General features: G+C 50.5%; 1 protein-coding gene across 1 annotated transcript; it reads left to right on the forward strand.

The window, feature by feature from the left end:
* The first annotated feature begins 12,846 nt into the window (after positions 1-12,846).
* On the forward strand, positions 12,847-22,322 carry LOC138487227 (titin homolog). Its single transcript, XM_069613864.1, has 16 exons — positions 12,847-13,141; positions 13,196-13,666; positions 14,246-14,422; positions 14,518-14,946; positions 15,293-15,910; positions 16,007-16,519; positions 16,783-17,001; positions 17,056-17,294; positions 17,614-17,839; positions 17,956-18,194; positions 18,368-18,677; positions 19,025-19,201; positions 19,572-19,808; positions 19,925-20,184; positions 20,358-21,234; positions 21,394-22,322. Exons 1-16 carry the CDS (start codon positions 12,847-12,849, stop codon positions 22,320-22,322), a joined length of 6,216 nt encoding a protein of 2,071 aa, XP_069469965.1.
* Positions 22,323-22,592: the final 270 nt, after the last annotated feature.

Genomic DNA, 22,592 nt, shown 5'->3' on the forward strand with positions numbered 1-22,592 from the left:
CCACCAGCAATGTGGAGCAGTTCTTAAGTGAACTTCTTCTGTCTTTCACTTCTTTCAAAATTCACTATGTCATAAAAGGGGGAGGGGTGCTCCCCTTTGGCTCCACTTATTTTATTAACTATATAGTTTCCCCTACTCCACCCTTAAGCCTAACGTTTACCTCATACAGCTAACCTCATACAGCTAACCTCAACCATAACTCTTGTCTTAAATTTGCCCTAATCCTAATCCTTCCCCAATCCAGTGCCCCAAACCTTCTCCTTACCACTACCCTTAAATCTAACCATAAACTAAACCCTGGCGCTAACCCTAAAACACCCACTTTTAAAATTCACTTTGTCCTTAATGAGTGGGAGGGAGGGTCTCCAGTAATCTCCCTTCTTTTCTTCTCCTTATACCTACCACAATCCCCAAAATCCCTAGCACTAACCCTTTTTTCACCCCACCTTTGAATCTAACCCTTAACTAAACTCTTACCCTAACCCTGGTCTTAACGCTAACCCTTTCCCTCGCCCTAACTCTAAACCTCAACTTGACCATTTGAAGATATCGACGAGGTAAACACAAGGAGAAGGAAATGTAGAAGAAGTGAGTGTGGAAGAGGTTTTGGGGCAAAGTACATTGGGGAGACTTGTCATACATACTCTGTGTACTCACTATTTGTAGCTCACTACCTGTGTTGTATTGCATCTGTCTTGGTCTGTGTGGTGCTATTTCACTATCTTTCATATCATCATATCATCATCTTTATTCCCATCTAGCTCGCCCTCCCAAGCTCTAGCTCGCACTAATTCTAGATCCAAGAAGCTATTTCTGTATCCCTTTGCCCCCCCATTATTCGTATATGTTGCCCTGAATGTATCGTTCTATCTCAGCAGCTTTATGTCACTAGTTCTGTGTCATCATCTGTATTGCTGGTACATCCTTTTCAACTATACAGACAGAAAACGTGTGAAAACTGAATTAAAAGAAACACAAAAAATGTAAACAAAGAAGAAAACGGGGAAAAGAAAAGCCCCTGAATTAAAAGGGCAAAACATTCAACTTCATGACATCTTAAGACAAACTATAGAAACAAAAGATAACATGAACCCACAAAGTATGAACTCACATTGAAATCGCAATTGTAATTCAGAACCTATGGATTTGGGGCTCCCATTTGGGCTCCAAGACTTCTCTTCCATAGGCCCCAAGAGAAGCACCTTTATTGGGCCACTGCATATTGCAGCACACTGTCGGGCAGTAAGGCTTGCTTGACCATCCTAGTTCCCGTCCATGGAAGGGGATTTCTCTGCCGTGTTTCCCAAAGTTCTCTTCAGATGGGGCAAACAGGAGTCATGGTCTCTGGGGAACGGTGGCTACATACGCAATGAGGAGAACTTTTCATAGCCAGGGCCTTGGCCCAATGGGCTATCGTTGCACGAAACTGGGGGCAACCCAATCAGAACTGCATGAATAAGCTGTCAATAGCCGGCCATGCCCCAGTCCTTCCCGGTTCCTTCTTCAGGATGGTGAATACGCCAGTCCTGTCGCCCAGCCCCTCCCTGCATCAGAAGCTGACTGGAAGAAGGAAAAGGAGCCATACCTTGGAAAAGAACAGGATGCCCAAGGGGAGGAGACACGGGGTGCAGAACAAGGAAGACACCAGCAGGGAAGAAGAGGGACATTTCAGGAAGAGAGGAAAGAGGACCGAAGCAATGAAGCCTTGAGTTCTTAACATCAACACACACAAGAAGGAGGGGACCAGTTGCTTTAGAGGCATTGAACATGGGAAGGCGGGTGCAGAACGTTTTGATGTGCCTAGGAGAGAGTTAGCCACCTACTGATACTCCTGGAGGCCCCCCCCTGCCATCTTGGAAAAGGCCTGGTTGGACTGCTCCACTTGCTGGCACCATGATGCAATGGGTGCCTGTTTTCCAGTAGAGGAGCACGGCCTACAGGCCTCTCATTCAGATGCCCAGAGAAGAGCGTGGGTGGTCCTAGTGGGAGCACTGGAAGGCAACGCCAACACACTGTGCTGCTGCATAGGCACAGAAAGGGACCCGAGCGATTCTATGCTGTTTCGCGGGGGCAAAGGTCAGCTGTACAGGACAGACTACAGCAGCACCCTGCCAGTGGGGAAGAGTACATGCGAGCAAGTGACAGCAATGTGCCCCCTCCCCCACTCCACAGAGACTTGGGCTTCCACAGGGTGAGTGGGTAGAAAAGGCTAATATGATATGATATGATATGGCATTTGTAACGCGCCTATACACAAGTGTTTCAAGGCGCGACGAGGCAGGGAGGGGGGAACAAGGGGGAAAGACAGACAACGATCCTACTAGGCCATGTGTCATTCAGATCGCGCAAGTGCAGGGGTAGGGGGAAGGGAAAAAGTGCAAGGGGAAAGGGAGAGGGGGAAGTGCTGAACAGGGTAAGTAGAATAAAACATAAATAAATAAATAGGGCCAGCTGGTGGCAAGTGCAAGGTAAGTGCAGACAAGTGCTGGGAGGGGGGGCTGTAGGGATGCAGAGACAGTCCCGCAGTGCAGGGGTTGCCAGGGAGGCAGTGCAAGTGTAGAGTGGCTGGGCCAAGGACCGAGGTCGGTGAGAGTGGCCCAGGTGCAGGTTCAGTGCAGTTTCAATGAAGAATTTAGCAGGGGAGAGGGAGAGAGAAAGCAGAAGCAAAGAGGAAGGTTTTGAGGTGCTTCCGGAACCGAAGATGGTTCTCCTCAAGTTTCAGGGAGGCAGGAAGGCTGTTCCAGAGGGAGGCCCCTGCCGCAGAGAGAGATCTACCCCCAGCTCGTTGCTTCGAGAAGCGGCTGACCCTGAGGGAGTTGGAGACAGATTAGCGAAGGGCTCGGGAAGGAAGATATTTAGGAAGAGAGAGTTGAAGGTATTTAGGCCCCAGGCCCCAGAAGGCCTTGTGGACAATGCAAAGGGTTTTGAACTTAATCCTCGCAGCCACAGGGAGCCAGTGTAGAGATTTCAGTCCTGGAGAGATACGGTCCCTGGGCTTGAGGCCAAGGACAAGTCTCACAGTCCTCTTCCGGATGAGTTGCAGAGGGCGGAGAGTGGAGGCAGGCAGATTAAGATAGAGGCTGTTACAGTAGTCCAGCTTCGAGAGAACCAGGGCTCTGGAGACCGGGAGCTTCTGGGGGAAGGAGAGGAAGGGAAGAATACCTCTGAGGAGGTGCAGCTGGTAGTGTGACTTCTTAGAGACGTCAGATATATGAGGAGAGAAGGAGAGTGTGGAGTCGAAGATGACCCCGAGGTTTTTTGCCTTGCAAGTAGGAGCAGGAAGCGGGCCAAGAGAGGCTGGCCAGAGCGCTGCAGGGAAGGAGGGAGTGGGTGTGCCGATGAGTAGAATCTCAGTCTTACTGGCATTAAGGCAGAGGTCATTGGCGGCACACCATTCCTGGATAGCAGACAGACAGTCGGAGATGAGGGAAGGAGAGGAGGAGGCCGAGGGTAGCCTGAAAATGAGCTGGGTATCGTCCGCATAGCACTGAAAGTTGGGGCAGAGAGTGGCGATGCGGTGGGCAAGGAGTGAATAACAGTTCCATAAGGTGCAGTTGAATTACAGGCTTTGAAGAGTGAATGGCCGGTCGATACCCATTCAAAAAAAGGAACCTAGTCAGCCAAGATGGTAACGGGGGTCACACATGTCTTCAAACACTGATTGCAAATGAAGCGCCGAGAAGGAAGAGGACTCAAATAGATGGAACTGATTCAGAGAGCACACGATTCAGTTGGGACACATGGAACACGTGGTGTACCTCCCATGGGTAGCATTAGATGCACGCCATAAACATGATGACATGGAGCCAGTTTGGTGGCCAAGCACTTGGTAGCCCAGGCACTGGGCTAGACAGACTTTCCTTGTCTTATGTGGCACAAGATACAGTATCTCTCAGGCCATTGTCAGTGCTCGGTCCCTTGCAGTCTTGGATGTCCTGGAAACCTGGGGGCATTAGGGCACATGTCTGACATATCGGATGTGGTGTCACTTCTGGTGCTGGCTCCTTAGACAGAGGAAATGCAGAAGGAAAAGTGCAAGGATGTAGATCATGAATGTAAAAATATAGGCGGTGTCGCAGTAGATGAATGCAAGGTGCCAGTGGATGAATGTGTGGGGCCATTGGATGAATGTGTGGGGCCATTGGATGAATGTGTGGGGCCATTGGATGAATGTGTGGGGCCATTGGATGAATGTGTGGGGCCAGTGGATGAATGTGAGGTGCCAGTGGAAGAATGTGAGGTGCCAGTGGATGAATGTGAGGTGCCAGTGGATGAATGTGATGGGCCAGTGGATGAATGTGTGGTGCCAGTGGATGAATGTGAGGTGCCAGTGGATGAATGTGTGGTGCCAGTGGATGAATGTGTGGTGCCAGTGGATGAATGTGTGGTGCCAGTGGATGAATGTGATGTGCCAGTGAATGTGTGGGGCCAGTGGATGAATGTGTGGGGCCATTGGATGAATGTGTGGTGCCAGTGGATGAATGTGTGGTGCCAGTGGATGAATGTGTGGTGCCAGTGGATGAATGCGACGCACCAGTGGATGAATGCGTGGGGCAAGTGGATGAATGTGTGGGGCCAGTGGATGAATGTGTGGTTCGGTGGATGACTGTGACATGCCAGTGGATGAATGTGAGGTGCCAGTGGATGAATGTGTGGGGGCAGTGGATGAATGTGACGCACTAGTGAATGAATGTGACACGCCAGTGGATGAATGTGTGGTGCAAGTGGATAAATGTGAGGTGCCAGTGGATGAATGTGTGGGGGCAGTGGATGAATGTGACGCACTAGTGAATGAATGTGACACGCCAGTGGATGAATGTGTGATGCAAGTGGATAAATGTGAGGTGCCAGTGGATGAATGTGTGGGGGCAGTGGATGAATGTGACGCACTAGTGAATGAATGTGACACGCCAGTGGATGAATGTGTGGTGCAAGTGGATAAATGTGAGGTGCCAGTGGATGAATGTGTGGTTCGGTGGATGACTGTGACATGCCAGTGGATGAATGTGAGGTGCCAGTGGATGAATGTGAGGTGCCAGTGGATGAATGTGTGGGGCCAGTGGATGACTGTGACATGCCAGTGGATGAATGTGTGGTTCCAGTGGATGAATGTGAGGTGCCAGTGAATGAATGTGAGGTGCCAGTGGATGAATGTGAGGTGCCAGTGGATGAATGTGTGGTGCCAGTGGATGAATGTGATGTGCCAGTGGATGAATGTGAGGTGCCAGTGGATGAATGTTGGGGCCAGTGGATGAATGTGTGGGGCCAGTGGATGAATGTGTGGGGCCAGTGGATGAATGTGACGCACTAGTGAATGAATGTGACACGCCAGTGGATGAATGTGTGGTGCAAGTGGATAAATGTGAGGTGCCAGTGGATGAATGTGTGGTTCGGTGGATGACTGTGACATGCCAGTGGATGAATGTGTGGTTCCAGTGGATGAATGTGAGGTGCCAGTGGATGAATGTGAGGTGCCAGTGGATGAATGTGTGGGGCCAGTGGATGAATGTGTGGTTCCAGTGGATGAATGTGAGGTGCCAGTGGATGAATGTGATGTGCCAGTGGATGAATGTGAGGTGCCAGTGGATGAATGTGAGGTGCAAGTGGATGAATGTGAGGTGCCAGTGGATGAATGTGAGGTGCCAGTGGATGAGTGTGTGGTGCAAGTGGATAAATGTGAGGTGCCAGTGGATGAATGTGTGGTTCCAGTGGATGAATGTGAGGTGCCAGTGAATGAATGTGAGGTGCCAGTGGATGAATGTAAGGTGCCAGTGGATGAATGTGTGGTGCCAGTGGATGAATGCGTGGGGGCAGTGCATGACTGTGACGTGCCAGTGGATGAATGTGATGTGCCAGTGGATGAATGTGTGGGGCCAGTAGATGAATGGGTGGTGCAAGTGGATGAATGTGTGGTGCAAGCAGATGAATGTGAGGTGCCAGTGGATGAATGTGTGGTGCCGGTGGATGAATGTGATGCACCAGTGGATGAATGTGACATGCAAGTAGATGAATGTGTGGTGCAAGTAGATGAATGTGTGGTGCAAGTGGATGAATGTGTGGTGCAAGCAGATAAATGTGAGGTGCCAGTGGATGAATGTGTGGTGCAGGTGGATGAATGTGATGCACCAGTGGATGAATGTGACATGCAAGTAGATGAATGTGTGGGGCCAGTAGATGAATGTGTGGTGCAAGTGGATGAATGTGTGGTGCAAGCAGATAAATGTGAGGTGCCAGTGGATGAATGTGTGGGGCCAGTGGATGAATGTGATGCACCAGTGGATGAATGTGTGGTGCAAGTGGATAAATGTGAGGTGCCAGTGGATGAATGTGTGGGGCCAGTGGATGAATGTGTGGTGCCAGTGGATGAATGTGAGGTGCCAGTGGATGAATGTGAGGTGCCAGTGGATGAATGCGTGGTGCTAGTGGATGAATATGAGGTGCCAGTGGATGAATATGAGGTGCCAGTGGATGAATGTGAGGTGCCAGTGGATGAATGTGAGGTGCTAGTGGATGAATATGAGGTGCCAGTGGATGAATGTGAGGTGCCAGTGGATGAATGTGTGGTGCAAGTGGATACTTGTGAGGTGCCAGTGGATGAATGTGTGGGGGCAGTGGATGAATGTGACACACTAGTGAATGAATGTGACACGCCAGTGGATGAATGTGTGGTGCAAGTGGATAAATGTGAGGTGCCAGTGGATGAATGTGTGGGGGCAGTGGATGAATGTGACGCACTAGTGAATGAATGTGACACGCCAGTGGATGAATGAGTGGTGCAAGTGGATAAATGTGAGGTGCCAGTGGATGAATGTGTGGGGGCAGTGGATGAATGTGACGCACTAGTGAATGAATGTGACACGCCAGTGGATGAATGTGTGGTGCAAGTGGATAAATGTGAGGTGCCAGTGGATGAATGTGTGGTTCGGTGGATGACTGTGACATGCCAGTGGATGAATGTGAGGTGCCAGTGGATGAATGTGAGGTGCCAGTGGATGAATGTGTGGGGCCAGTGGATGACTGTGACATGCCAGTGGATGAATGTGTGGTTCCAGTGGATGAATGTGAGGTGCCAGTGAATGAATGTGAGGTGCCAGTGGATGAATGTGAGCTGCCAGTGGATGAATGTGTGGTGCCAGTGGATGAATGTGATGTGCCAGTGGATGAATGTGAGGTGCCAGGGGATGAATGTTGGGGCCAGTGGATGAATGTGTGGGGCCAGTGGATGAATGTGTGGGGCCAGTGGATGAATGTGTGGGGCCAGTGGATACATGTGAGGTACCAGTGGTTGAATGTGTAGGGGCAGTGGATGAATGTGACGCACTAGTGAATGAATGTGACACGCCAGTGGATGAATGTGTGGTGCAAGTGGATAAATGTGAGGTGCCAGTGGATGAATGTGTGGTTCGGTGGATGACTGTGACATGCCAGTGGTTGAATGTGTAGGGGCAGTGGATGAATGTGACGCACTAGTGAATGAATGTGACACGCCAGTGGATGAATGTGTGGTTCCAGTGGATGAATGTGAGGTGCCAGTGAATGAATGTGAGGTGCCAGTGGATGAATGTGATGTGCCAGTGGATGAATGTGAGGTGCAAATGGATGAATGTGAGGTGCCAGTGGATGAATGTGAGGTGCCAGTGGATGAGTGTGTGGTGCAAGTGGATAAATGTGAGGTGCCAGTGGATGAATGTGAGGTGCCACTGGATGAATGTGAGGTGCCAGTGGATGAATGTGAGGTGCAAGTGGATGAATGTGAGGTGCCAGTGGATGAATGTGAGGTGCCAGTGGATGAGTGTGTGGTGCAAGTGGATAAATGTGAGGTGCCAGTGGATGAATGTGAGGTGCCACTGGATGAATGTGAGGTGCCAGTGGATGAATGTGAGGTGCAAGTGGATGAATGTGAGGTGCCAGTGGATGAATGTGAGGTGCCAGTGGATGAGTGTGTGGTGCCAGTGGATAAATGTGAGGTGCCAGTGGATGAATGTGAGGTGCCACTGGATGAATGCGTGGGGCAGTGGATGACTGTGACGTGCCAGTGGATGAATGTGATGTGCCAGTGGATGAATGTGTGGGGCCAGTAGATGAATGTGTGGTGCAAGTGGATGAATGTGTGGTGCAAGCAGATGAATGTGAGGTGCCAGTGGATGAATGTGTGGTGCCGGTGGATGAATGTGATGCACCAGTGGATGAATGTGACATGCAAGTAGATGAATGTGTGGTGCAAGTGGATGAATGTGTGGTGCAAGCAGATAAATGTGAGGTGCCAGTGGATGAATGTGTGGTGCAGGTGGATGAATGTGATGCACCAGTGGATGAATGTGACATGCAAGTAGATGAATGTGTGGGGCCAGTAGATGAATGTGTGGTGCAAGTGGATGAATGTGTGGTGCAAGCAGATAAATGTGAGGTGCCAGTGGATGAATGTGTGGGGCCAGTGGATGAATGTGATGCACCAGTGGATGAATGTGAGGTGCCAGTGGATGAATGCGTGGTGCCAGTGAATTAATGTGAGGTGCCAGTGGATGAATGCGTGGTGCTAGTGGATGAATATGAGGTGCCAGTGGATGAATATGAGGTGCCAGTGGATGAATGTGAGGTGCCAGTGGATGAATGTGTGGTGCCGGTGGATGAATGTGATGCACCAGTGGATGAATGTGACATGCAAGTAGATGAATGTGTGGTGCAAGTGGATGAATGTGTGGTGCAAGCAGATAAATGTGAGGTGCCAGTGGATGAATGTGTGGTGCAGGTGGATGAATGTGATGCACCAGTGGATGAATGTGACATGCAAGTAGATGAATGTGTGGGGCCAGTAGATGAATGTGTGGTGCAAGTGGATGAATGTGTGGTGCAAGCAGATAAATGTGAGGTGCCAGTGGATGAATGTGTGGGGCCAGTGGATGAATGTGATGCACCAGTGGATGAATGTGAGGTGCCAGTGGATGAATGCGTGGTGCCAGTGAATTAATGTGAGGTGCCAGTGGATGAATGCGTGGTGCTAGTGGATGAATATGAGGTGCCAGTGGATGAATATGAGGTGCCAGTGGATGAATGTGAGGTGCCAGTGGATGAATGTGAGGTGCTAGTGGATGAATATGAGGTGCCAGTGGATGAATGTGAGGTGCCAGTGAATGAATGTGTGGTGCCAGTGAATTAATGTGAGGTGCCAGTGGATGAATGTGATGGGCCAGTGGATGAATGTGTGGGGCCAGTGGATGAATATGATGTGCCAGTGGATGAATGTGTGGTGCCAGTGGATGAATGTGTGGGGCCAGTGGATGAATATGAGGTGCCAGTGGATGAATGTGAGGTGCCAGTGGTTGAATGTGTGGGGGCAGTGGATGAATGTGACGCACTAGTGAATGAATGTGACACGCCAGTGGATGAATGTGTGGTGCAAGTGGATACATGTGAGGTGCCAGTGGATGAATGTGTGGTTCGGTGGATGACTGTGACATGCCAGTGGATGAATGTGTGGTTCCAGTGGATGAATGTGAGGTGCCAGTGGATGAATGTGAGGTGCCAGTGGATGAATGTGTGGGGCCAGTGGATGAATGTGTGGTTCCAGTGGATGAATGTGAGGTGCCAGTGGATGAGTGTGTGGTGCCAGTGGATAAATGTGAGGTGCCAGTGGATGACTGTGACATGCCAGTGGATGAATGTGTGGTTCCAGTGGATGAATGTGAGGTGCCAGTGAATGAATGTGAGGTGCCAGTGGATGAATGTGAGGTGCCAGTGGATGAATGTGAGGTGCCAGTGGATGAATGCGTGGGGGCAGTGGATGACTGTGACGTGCCAGTGGATGAATGTGACGTGCCAGTGGATGAATGTGTGGTGCCAGTGGATGAATGTGAGGTGCTAGTGGATGAATGTGTGGTGCCAGAGGATGAATGTGAGGTGCCAGTGGATGAATGTGTGGTGCCAGTGGATGAATGTGAGGTGCCAGTGGATGAATGTGTGGTGCCAGTGGATGAATGTGAGGTGCCAGTGGATGAATGTGAGGTGCCAGTGGATGAATGTTGGGGCCAGTGGATGAATGTGTGGGGCCAGTGGATGAATGTGTGGGGCCAGTGGATACTTGTGAGGTACCAGTGGTTGAATGTGTAGGGGCAGTGGATGAATGTGACGCACTAGTGAATGAATGTGACACGCCAGTGGATGAATGTGTGGTGCAAGTGGATAAATGTGAGGTGCCAGTGGATGAATGTGTGGTTCGGTGGATGACTGTGACATGCCAGTGGATGAATGTGTGGTTCCAGTGGATGAATGTGAGGTGCCAGTGGATGAATGTGAGGTGCCAGTGGATGAATGTGTGGGGCCAGTGGATGAATGTGTGGTTCCAGTGGATGAATGTGAGGTGCCAGTGAATGAATGTGAGGTGCCAGTGGATGAATGTGATGTGCCAGTGGATGAATGTGAGGTGCCAGTGGATGAATGTGAGGTGCCAGTGGATGAATGTGAGGTGCCAGTGGATGAGTGTGTGGTGCAAGTGGATAAATGTGAGGTGCCAGTGGATGACTGTGACATGCCAGTGGATGAATGTGTGGTTCCAGTGGATGAATGTGAGGTGCCAGTGAATGAATGTGAGGTGCCAGTGGATGAATGTGTGGTGCCAGTGGATGAATGCGTGGGGGCAGTGCACGACTGTGACGTGCCAGTGGATGAATGTGATGTGCCAGTGGATGAATGTGTGGGGCCAGTAGATGAATGGGTGGTGCAAGTGGATGAATGTGTGGTGCAAGCAGATGAATGTGAGGTGCCAGTGGATGAATGTGTGGTGCCGGTGGATGAATGTGATGCACCAGTGGATGAATGTGACATGCAAGTAGATGAATGTGTGGTGCAAGTAGATGAATGTGTGGTGCAAGTGGATGAATGTGTGGTGCAAGCAGATAAATGTGAGGTGCCAGTGGATGAATGTGTGGTGCAGGTGGATGAATGTGATGCACCAGTGGATGAATGTGACATGCAAGTAGATGAATGTGTGGGGCCAGTAGATGAATGTGTGGTGCAAGTGGATGAATGTGTGGTGCAAGCAGATAAATGTGAGGTGCCAGTGGATGAATGTGTGGGGCCAGTGGATGAATGTGTGGTGCAAGTGGATAAATGTGAGGTGCCAGTGGATGAATGCGTGGTGCCAGTGGATGAATGTGTGGTGCCAGTGGATGAATGTGAGGTGCCAGTGGATGAATCTGAGGTGCCAGTGGATGAATGCGTGGTGCTAGTGGATGAATATGAGGTGCCAGTGGATGAATATGAGGTGCCAGTGGATGAATGTGAGGTGCCAGTGGATGAATGTGAGGTGCTAGTGGATGAATATGAGGTGCCAGTGGATGAATGTGAGGTGCCAGTTAATGAATGTGTGGTGCAAGTGGATACTTGTGAGGTGCCAGTGGATGAATGTGTGGGGGCAGTGGATGAATGTGACACACTAGTGAATGAATGTGACACGCAAGTGGATGAATGTGTGGTGCAAGTGGATAAATGTGAGGTGCCAGTAGATGAATGTGTGGGGGCAGTGGATGAATGTGACGCACTAGTGAATGAATGTGACACGCCAGTGGATGAATGTGTGGTGTAAGTGGATAAATGTGAGGTGCCAGTGGATGAATGTGTGGGGGCAGTGGATGAATGTGACGCACTAGTGAATGAATGTGACACGCCAGTGGATGAATGTGTGGTGCAAGTGGATAAATGTGAGGTGCCAGTGGATGAATGTGTGGTTCGGTGGATGACTGTGACATGCCAGTGGATGAATGTGAGGTGCCAGTGGATGAATGTGAGGTGCCAGTGGATGAATGTGTGGGGCCAGTGGATGACTGTGACATGCCAGTGGATGAATGTGTGGTTCCAGTGGATGAATGTGAGGTGCCAGTGAATGAATGTGAGGTGCCAGTGGATGAATGTGAGGTGCCAGTGGATGAATGTGTGGTGCCAGTGGATGAATGTGATGTGCCAGTGGATGAATGTGAGGTGCCAGGGGATGAATGTGTGGGGCCAGTGGATGAATGTGTGGGGCCAGTGGATGAATGTGTGGGGCCAGTGGATACATGTGAGGTACCAGTGGTTGAATGTGTAGGGGCAGTGGATGAATGTGACGCACTAGTAAATGAATGTGACACGCCAGTGGATGAATGTGTTGTGCAAGTGGATAAATGTGAGGTGCCAGTGGATGAATGTGTGGTTCGGTGGATGACTGTGACATGCCAGTGGATGAATGTGTGGTTCCAGTGGATGAATGTGAGGTGCCAGTGGATGAATGTGAGGTGCCAGTGGATGAATGTGTGGTTCCAGTGGATGAATGTGAGGTGCCACTGGATGAATGTGAGGTGCCAGGGAATGAATGTGAGGTGCAAGTGGATGAATGTGAGGTGCCAGTGGATGAATGTGAGGTGCCAGTGGATGAGTGTGTGGTGCCAGTGGATAAATGTGAGGTGCCAGTGGATGAATGTGTGGGGGCAGTGGATGAATGTGACGCACTAGTGAATGAATGTGACACGCCACTGGATGAATGTGAGGTGCCAGGGAATGAATGTGAGGTGCAAGTGGATGAATGTGAGGTGCCAGTGGATGAATGTGAGGTGCCAGTGGATGAGTGTGTGGTGCAAGTGGATGAATGTGAGGTGCCAGGGGATGAATGTTGGGGCCAGTGGATGAATGTGTGGGGCCAGTGGATGAATGTGTGGGGCCAGTGGATGAATGTGTGGGGCCAGTGGATACATGTGAGGTACCAGTGGTTGAATGTGTAGGGGCAGTGGATGAATGTGACGCACTAGTAAATGAATGTGACACGCCAGTGGATGAATGTGTGGTGCAAGTGGATAAATGTGAGGTGCCAGTGGATGAATGTGTGGTTCTGTGGATGACTGTGACATGCCAGTGGATGAATGTGTGGTTCCAGTGGATGAATGTGAGGTGCCAGTGGATGAATGTGAGGTGCCAGTGGATGAATGTGTGGTTCCAGTGGATGAATGTGAGGTGCCACTGGATGAATGTGAGGTGCCAGGGAATGAATGTGAGGTGCAAGTGGATGAATGTGAGGTGCCAGTGGATGAATGTGAGGTGCCAGTGGATGAGTGTGTGGTGCAAGTGGATAAATGTGAGGTGCCAGTGGATGAATGTGAGGTGCCACTGGATGAATGTGAGGTGCCAGTGGATGAATGTGAGGTGCAAGTGGATGAATGTGAGGTGCCAGTGGATGAATGTGAGGTGCCAGTGGATGAGTGTGTGGTGCCAGTGGATGAATGCGTGGGGGCAGTGGATGACTGTGACGTGCCAGTGGATGAATGTGATGTGCCAGTGGATGAATGTGTGGGGCCAGTAGATGAATGTGTGGTGCAAGTGGATGAATGTGTGGTGCAAGCAGATGAATGTGAGGTGCCAGTGGATGAATGTGTGGTGCCGGTGGATGAATGTGATGCACCAGTGGATGAATGTGACATGCAAGTAGATGAATGTGTGGTGCAAGTAGATGAATGTGTGGTGCAAGTGGATGAATGTGTGGTGCAAGCAGATAAATGTGAGGTGCCAGTGGATGAATGTGTGGTGCAGGTGGATGAATGTGATGCACCAGTGGATGAATGTGACATGCAAGTAGATGAATGTGTGGAGCCAGTAGATGAATGTGTGGTGCAAGTGGATGAATGTGTGGTGCAAGCAGATAAATGTGAGGTGCCAGTGGATGAATGTGTGGGGCCAGTGGATGAATGTGATGCACCAGTGGATGAATGTGTGGTGCAAGTGGATAAATGTGAGGTGCCAGTGGATGAATGTGTGGTGCCAGTGGATGAATGTGAGGTGCCAGTGGATGAATGTGAGGTGCCAGTGGATGAATGTGAGGTGCCAGTGGATGAATGCGTGGTGCTAGTGGATGAATATGAGGTGCCAGTGGATGAATATGAGGTGCCAGTGGATGAATGTGAGGTGCCAGTGGATGAATGTGTGGTGCCAGTGAATTAATGTGAGGTGCCAGTGGATGAATGTGAGGTGCCAGTGGATGAATGTGAGGTGCTAGTGGATGAATGTGAGGTGCCAGTGGATGAATGTGTGGTGCCAGTGGATGAATGTGTGGTGCCAGTGGATGAATGTGAGGTGCCAGTGGATGAATGCGTGGTGCCAGTGGATGAATATGAGGTGCCAGTGGATGAATATGAGGTGCCAGTGGATGAATGTGAGGTGCCAGTGGATGAATGTGAGGTGCCAGTGAATGAATGTGTGGTGCCAGTGAATTAATGTGAGGTGCCAGTGGATGAATGTGATGGGCCAGTGGATGAATGTGTGGGGCCAGTGGATGAATATGATGTGCCAGTGGATGAATGTGTGGTGCCAGTGGATGAATGTGTGGGGGCAGTGGATGAATGTGACGCACTAGTGAATGAATGTGACACGCCAGTGGATGAATGTGTGGTGCAAGTGGATACATGTGAGGTGCCAGTGGATGAATGTGTGGTTCGGTGGATGACTGTGACATGCCAGTGGATGACTGTGACATGCCAGTGGATGAATGTGTGGTTCCAGTGGATGAATGTGTGGTTCCAGTGGATGAATGTGTGGGGCCAGTGGAAGAATGTGTGGTTCCAGTGGATGAATGTGAGGTGCCAGTGGATGAATGTGAGGTGCCAGTGGATGAATGTGAGGTCCAAGTGGATGAATGTGAGGTGCCAGTGGATGAGTGTGTGGTGCCAGTGGATAAATGTGAGGTGCCAGTGGATGACTGTGACATGCCAGTGGATGAATGTGTGGTTCCAGTGGATGAATGTGAGGTGCCAGTGAATGAATGTGAGGTGCCAGTGGATGAATGTGAGGTGCCAGTGGATGAATGTGAGGTGCCAGTGGATGAATGTGTGGGGCCAGTGGATGAATATGAGGTGCCAGTGGATGAATGTGTGGTGCCAGTGGATGAATGTGACATGCCAGTAGATGAATGTGTGGTGCAAGCGGATAAATGTGAGGTGCCAGTGGATGAATGTGTGGTTCGGTGGATGAATGTGTGGTGCCAGTGAATGAATGTGAGGTGCCAGTGGATGAATTTGATGTGCCAGTGGATGAATGTGAGGTGCAAGTGGATGAATGTGAGGTGCCACTGGATGAATGTGAGGTGCCAGTGGATGAGTGTGTGGTGCCAGTGGATAAATGTGAGGTGCCAGTGGATGACTGTGACATGCCAGTAGATGAATGTGTGGTGCAAGCGGATAAATGTGAGGTGCCAGTGGATGAATGTGTGGTTCAGTGGATGAATGTGTGGGGCCAGTGGATGAATGTGAGGTGCCAGTGGATGAATTTGATGTGCCAGTGGATGAATGTGAGGTGCCAGTGGATGAATGTGAGGTGCCAGTGGATGACTGTGACATGCCAGTGGATGAATGTGTGGTTCCAGTGGATGAATGTGAGGTGCCAGTGGATGAATGTGATGTGCCAGTGGATGACTGTGACATGCCAGTGGATGAATGTGTGGTTCCAGTGGATGAATGTGAGGTGCCAGTGGATGAATGTGATGTGCCAGTGGATGAATGTGAGGTGCAAGTGGATGAATGTGAGGTTCCAGTGGATGAATGTGATGTGCCAGTGGATGACTGTGACATGCCAGTAGATGAATGTGTGGTGCAAGCGGATAAATGTGAGGTGCCAGAGGATGAATGTGTGGGGCCAGTGGATGAATGTGTGGGGCCAGTAGATGAATGTGTGGTGCAAGTGGATGAATGTGTGGTGCAAGCAGATAAATGTGAGGTGCCAGTGGATGAATGTGTGGTGCCAGTGGATGAATGTGATGCACCAGTGGATGAATGTGACATGCAAGTAGATGAATGTGTGGTGCAAGTGGATGAATGTGTGGTGCAAGTGGATGAATGTGTGTTGCAAGCAGATAAATGTGAGGTACCAGTGGATGAATGTGTGGTGCAAGTGGATAAATGTGAGGTGCCAGTGGATGAATGTGTGGTGCTAGTGGATGAATGTGAGGTGCCAGTGGATGAATGCGAGGTGCCAGTGGATGAATGTGTGGTGCCAGTGGATGAATGTGAGGTGCCAGTGGATGAATGTGTGAAGCGAGTGGTTGAATGTGTGGTGCCAGTGGATAAATGTGTGAAGCGAGTGGTTGAATGTGAGGTGCCAGTGGATGCATGTGAGGTGCCAGTGGTTGAATGTGTGGTTCCAGTGGATGAATGTGTGGGGCCAGTGGATGAATGTGTGGTGCAAGTGGATACATGTGTGGTGCCAGAGGATGAATGTGTGGTGCCAGTGGATGAATGTGAGGTGCCAGTGGGTGAATGTGTGAAGCGAGTGGTTGAATGTGAGGTGCCAGTGGATGCATGTGAGGTGCCAGTGGATGAATGTGTGGTTCCAGTGGATGAATGTGTGGGGCCAGTGGATGAATGTGTGGTGCAAGTGGATACATGTGTGGTGCCAGAGGATGAATGTGTGGTGCCAGTGGATGAATGTGAGGTGCCAGTGGGTGAATGTGTGGGGGCAGTGGATGAATGTGACGCACTAGTGAATGAATGTGACACGCCAGTGGATGAATGTGAGGTGCAAGCGGATGAATGTGTGGTTCGGTGGATGAATGTGTGGTGCAAGTGGATGAATGTGACGTGCCAGTGGATGAATGTGAGGTGCCAGTGAATGAATGTGTGGTGCCAGTGAATTAATGTGAGGTGCCAGTGGATGAATGTGTGGGGCCAGTGGATGAATGTGAGGTGCCAGTGGATGAATGTGTGGTGCCAGTGGATGAATGTGAGGTGCCAGTGAATGAATGTGTGGTGCCAGTGGATGAATGTGTGGGGCCAGTGGATGAATGTGAGGTGCCAGTGGATGAATGTGTGGTGCCAGTGGATGAATGTGTGGTGCCAAGTGATGAATGTGTGGTGCTAGTGGATGAATGTGTGGGGCCAGTGGATGAATGTGACATGCCAGTGGATGAATGTGTGGTTCCAGTGGATGAATGTGAGGTGCCAGTGGATGACTGTGGCATGCCAGTGGATGAATGTGTGGTTCCAGTGGATGAATGTGAGGTGCCAGTGGATGAATGTGTGGTGCTAGTGGATGAATGTGTGGGGCCAGTGGATGAATGTGAGGTGCCAGTGGATGAATGTGTGGTGCCAGTGGATGAATGTGTGGTGCAAGTGGATACATGTGAGGTGCCAGAGGATGAATGTGTGGTGCCAGTGGATGAATGTGAGGTGCCAGTGGGTGAATGTGTGGGGGCAGTGGATGAATGTGACACGCCCGTGGATGAATGTGAGGTGCAAGCGGATGAATGTGTGGTTCGGTGGATGAATGTGTGGTGCCAGTGGATGAATGTGAGGTGCCAGTGGGTGAATGTGTGGGGGCAGTGGATGAATGTGACACGCCAGTGGATGAATGTGAGGTGCAAGCGGATGAATGTGTGGTTCGGTGGATGAATGTGTGGTGCCAGTGGATGAATGTGACGTGCCAGTGGATGAATGTGTGGTGCCCGTGGATGAATGTGAGGTGCCAGTGGATGAATGTGTGGTGCCAGTGGATGAATGTGTGGTGCCAGTGGATGAATGTGACGTGCCAGTGGATGAATGTGTGGTGCCCGTGGATGAATGTGAGGTGCCAGTGAATGAATGTGATGTGCCAGTGGATGAATGTGAGGTGCCAGTGGATGAATGTGTGGTGCCAGTGGATGAATGTGTGGTGCCAGTGGATGAATGTGACGCACTAGTGAATGAATGTGACATGCCAGTGGATGAATGTGAGGTGCCAGTGGATGAATGTGAGGTGCCAGTGGATGAATGTGTGGGGCCAGTGGATGACTGTGACCTGCCAGTGGATGAATGTGTGGTTCCAGTGGATGAATGTGAGGTGCCAGTGAATGAATGTGAGGTGCCAGTGGATGAATGTGAGGTGCCAGTGGATGAATGTGAGGTGCCAGTGGATGAATGTGTGGTGCCAGTGGATGAATGTGAGATGCCAGTGGATGAATGTTGGGGCCAGTGGATGAATGTGTGGGGCCAGTGGATGAATGTGTGGGGCCAGTGGATACTTGTGAGGTACCAGTGGTTGAATGTGTAGGGGCAGTGGATGAATGTGACGCACTAGTGAATGAATGTGACACGCCAGTGGATGAATGTGTGGTGCAAGTGGATAAATGTGAGGTGCCAGAGGATGAATGTGTGGTTCGGTGGATGACTGTGACATGCCAGTGGATGAATGTGTGGTTCCAGTGGATGAATGTGAGGTGCCAGTGGATGAATGTGAGGTGCCAATGGATGAATGTGTGGGGCCAGTGGATGAATGTGTGGTTCCAGTGGATGAATGTGAGGTGCCAGTGAATGAATGTGAGGTGCCAGTGGATGAATGTGATGTGCCAGTGGATGAATGTGAGGTGCCAGTGGATGAATGTGAGGTGCAAGTGGATGAATGTGAGGTGCCAGTGGATGAATGTGAGGTGCCAGTGGATGAGTGTGTGGTGCAAGTGGATAAATGTGAGGTGCCAGTGGATGACTGTGACATGCCAGTGGATGAATGTGTGGTTCCAGTGGATGAATGTGTGGGGCCAGTGGATGAATGTGTGGTGCAAGTGGATACATGTGTGGTGCCAGAGGATGAATGTGTGGTGCCAGTGGATGAATGTGAGGTGCCAGTGGGTGAATGTGTGGGGGCAGTGGATGAATGTGACGCACTAGTGAATGAATGTGACACGCCAGTGGATGAATGTGAGGTGCAAGCGGATGAATGTGTGGTTCGGTGGATGAATGTGTGGTGCAAGTGGATGAATGTGACGTGCCAGTGGATGAATGTGAGGTGCCAGTGAATGAATGTGTGGTGCCAGTGAATTAATGTGAGGTGCCAGTGGATGAATGTGTGGGGCCAGTGGATGAATGTGAGGTGCCAGTGGATGAATGTGTGGTGCCAGTGGATGATTGTGAGGTGCCAGTGAATGAATGTGTGGTGCCAGTGAATTAATGTGAGGTGCCAGTGGATGAATGTGTGGGGCCAGTGGATGAATGTGAGGTGCCAGTGGATGAATGTGTGGTGCTAGTGGATGAATGTGTGGGGCCAGTGGATGAATGTGAGGTGCCAGTGGATGAATGTGTGGTGCCAGTGGATGAATGTGTGGTGCAAGTGGATACATGTGAGGTGCCAGAGGATGAATGTGTGGTGCCAGTGGATGAATGTGAGGTGCCAGTGGGTGAATGTGTGGGGGCAGTGGATGAATGTGACACGCCCGTGGATGAATGTGAGGTGCAAGCGGATGAATGTGTGGTTCGGTGGATGAATGTGTGGTGCCAGTGGATGAATGTGAGGTGCCAGTGGGTGAATGTGTGGGGGCAGTGGATGAATGTGACACGCCAGTGGATGAATGTGAGGTGCAAGCGGATGAATGTGTGGTTCGGTGGATGAATGTGTGGTGCCAGTGGATGAATGTGACGTGCCAGTGGATGAATGTGTGGTGCCCGTGGATGAATGTGAGGTGCCAGTGGATGAATGTGTGGTGCCAGTGGATGAATGTGTGGTGCCAGTGGATGAATGTGACGTGCCAGTGGATGAATGTGTGGTGCCCGTGGATGAATGTGAGGTGCCAGTGAATGAATGTGATGTGCCAGTAGATGAATGTGAGGTGCCAGTGGATGAATGTGTGGTGCCAGTGGATGAATGTGTGGTGCCAGTGGATGAATGTGACGCACTAGTGAATGAATGTGACATGCCAGTGGATGAATGTGAGGTGCCAGTGGATGAATGTGAGGTGCCAGTGGATGAATGTGTGGGGCCAGTGGATGACTGTGACATGCCAGTGGATGAATGTGTGGTTCCAGTGGATGAATGTGAGGTGCCAGTGAATGAATGTGAGGTGCCAGTGGATGAATGTGAGGTGCCAGTGGATGAATGTGTGGTGCCAGTGGATGAATGTGATGTGCCAGTGGATGAATGTGAGATGCCAGTGGATGAATGTTGGGGCCAGTGGATGAATGTGTGGGGCCAGTGGATGAATGTGTGGGGCCAGTGGATAAATGTGTGGGGCCAGTGGATACTTGTGAGGTACCAGTGGTTGAATGTGTAGGGGCAGTGGATGAATGTGACGCACTAGTGAATGAATGTGACACGCCAGTGGATGAATGTGTGGTGCAAGTGGATAAATGTGAGGTGCCAGAGGATGAATGTGTGGTTCGGTGGATGACTGTGACATGCCAGTGGATGAATGTGTGGTTCCAGTGGATGAATGTGAGGTGCCAGTGGATGAATGTGAGGTGCCAGTGGATGAATGTGTGGGGCCAGTGGATGAATGTGTGGTTCCAGTGGATGAATGTGAGGTGCCAGTGAATGAATGTGAGGTGCCAGTGGATGAATGTGATGTGCCAGTGGATGAATGTGAGGTGCCAGTGGATGAATGTGAGGTGCAAGTGGATGAATGTGAGGTGCCAGTGGATGAATGTGAGGTGCCAGTGGATGAGTGTGTGGTGCAAGTGGATAAATGTGAGGTGCCAGTGGATGACTGTGACATGCCAGTGGATGAATGTGTGGTTCCAGTGGATGAATGTGAGGTGCCAGTGAATGAATGTGAGGTGCCAGTGGATGAATGTAAGGTGCCAGTGGATGAATGTGTGGTGCCAGTGGATGAATGTGTGGTGCAAGCGGATAAATGTGATGTGCCAGTGGATGAATGTGTGGGGCCAGTAGATGAATGTGTGGTGCAAGTGGATGAACGTGTGGTGCAAGCAGATAAATGTGAGGTGCCAGTGGATGAATGTGTGGTGCCAGTGGATGAATGCGTGGGGGCAGTGGATGACTGTGACGTGCCAGTGGATGAATGTGATGTGCCAGTGGATGAATGTGACGTGCCAGTGGATGAATGTGTGGTGCAAGCGGATAAATGTGATGTGCCAGTGGATGAATGTGTGGGGCCAGTAGATGAATGTGTGGTGCAAGTGGATGAATGTGTGGTGCAAGCAGATAAATGTGAGGTGCCAGTGGATGAATGTGTGGTGCCGGTGGATGAATGTGATGCACCAGTGGATGAATGTGACATGCAAGTAGATGAATGTGTGGTGCAAGTAGATGAATGTGTGGTGCAAGTGGATGAATGTGTGGTGCAAGCAGATAAATGTGAGGTGCCAGTGGATGAATGTGTGGTGCCGGTGGATGAATGTGATGCACCAGTGGATGAATGTGACATGCAAGTAGATGAATGTGTGGGGCCAGTAGATGAATGTGTGGTGCAAGTGGATGAATGTGTGGTGCAAGTGGATGAATGTGTGGTGCAAGCAGATAAATGTGAGGTGCCAGTGAATGAATGTGTGGGGCCAGTGGATGAATGTGATGCACCAGTGGATGAATGTGTGGTGCAAGTGGATAAATGTGAGGTGCCAGTGGATGAATGCGTGGTGCCAGTGGATGAATGTGTGGTGCCAGTGGATGAATGTGTGGTGCCAGTGGATGAATGTGAGGTGCCAGTGGATGAATGTGAGGTGCCAGTGGATGAATGCATGGTGCTAGTGGATGAATATGAGGTGCCAGTGTATGAATGTGAGGTGCCAGTGGATGAATGTGAGGTGCCAGTGGATGAATGTGAGGTGCCAGTGGATGAATGCGTGGTGCTAGTGGATGAATATGAGGTGCCAGTGGATGAATATGAGGTGCCAGTGGATGAATGTGAGGTGCCAGTGGATGAATGTGAGGTGCTAGTGGATGAATATGAGGTGCCAGTGGATGAATGTGAGGTGCCAGTGGATGAATATGAGGTGCCAGTGGATGAATGTGAGGTGCCAGTGGATGAATGTGATGGGCCAGTGGATGAATGTGTGGGGCCAGTGGATGAATATCATGTGCCAGTGGATGAATGTGTGGTGCCAGTGGATGAATGTGTGGGTCCAGTGAATGAATGTGTGGGGCCAGTGGATGAATGTGTGGGGCCATTGCATGAATGCAACACACCAGTGGATGAATGTGTGGTGCAAGTAGATGAATGTGTGGTGCCACTGGATGAATGCGTGGGGCAAGTGGATACTTGTGAGGTGCCAGTGGTTGAATGCGTGGGGGCAGTGGATGAATGTGACGCACTAGTGAATGAATGTGACACGCCAGTGGATGAATGTGTGATGCAAGTGGATGATTGTGAGGTGCCAGTGGATGAATGTGTGGGGCCAGTGGATGAATGTGTGGGGCCAATGGATGAATGTGTGGGGCCAGTGGATGAATGTGTGGGGCCAGTGGATACTTGTGAGGTGCCAGTGGTTGAATGTGTGGGGGCAGTGGATGAATGTGACGCACTAGTGAATGAATGTGACACGCAGTGGATGAATGTGTGGTGCAAGTGGATAAATGTGAGGTTCCAGTGGATGAATGTGTGGTTCGGTGGATGACTGTGACATGCCAGTGGATGAATGTGTGGTTCCAGTGGATGAATGTGAGGTGCCAGTGGATGAATGTGAGGTGCCAGTGGATGAATGTGAGGTGCCAGTGAATGAATGTGAGGTGCCAGTGGATGAATGTGATGTGCCAGTGGATGAATGTGAGGTGCCAGTGGATGAATGTGAGGTGCAAGTGGATGAATGTGAGGTGCCAGTGGATGAATGTGAGGTGCCAGTGGATGAGTGTGTGGTGCCAGTGGATAAATGTGAGGTGCCAGTGGA

This window comes from Ambystoma mexicanum, chromosome 9 (genome assembly GCF_040938575.1).
Source record: "Ambystoma mexicanum isolate Mex_15411 chromosome 9, UKY_AmexF1_1, whole genome shotgun sequence".
Classification (NCBI taxonomy): domain Eukaryota; kingdom Metazoa; phylum Chordata; class Amphibia; order Caudata; family Ambystomatidae; genus Ambystoma; species Ambystoma mexicanum.

Bases quoted from the DNA above. Each gene is read 5' to 3' on its own strand.
- LOC138487227 (XM_069613864.1), top strand. From the start codon at position 12,847: ATGTGTGGTTCTGTGGATGACTGTGACATGCCAGTGGATGAATGTGTG. The intron at 17,840-17,955 runs GTGAGGTGCCAG...TGTTGGGGCCAG, and splicing joins TGAGGTGCCAGTGAATGAAT to TGGATGAATGTGTGGGGCCA. The intron at 19,202-19,571 runs GTGAGGTGCAAG...ATGTGCCAGTAG, and splicing joins TGACACGCCCGTGGATGAAT to ATGAATGTGAGGTGCCAGTG.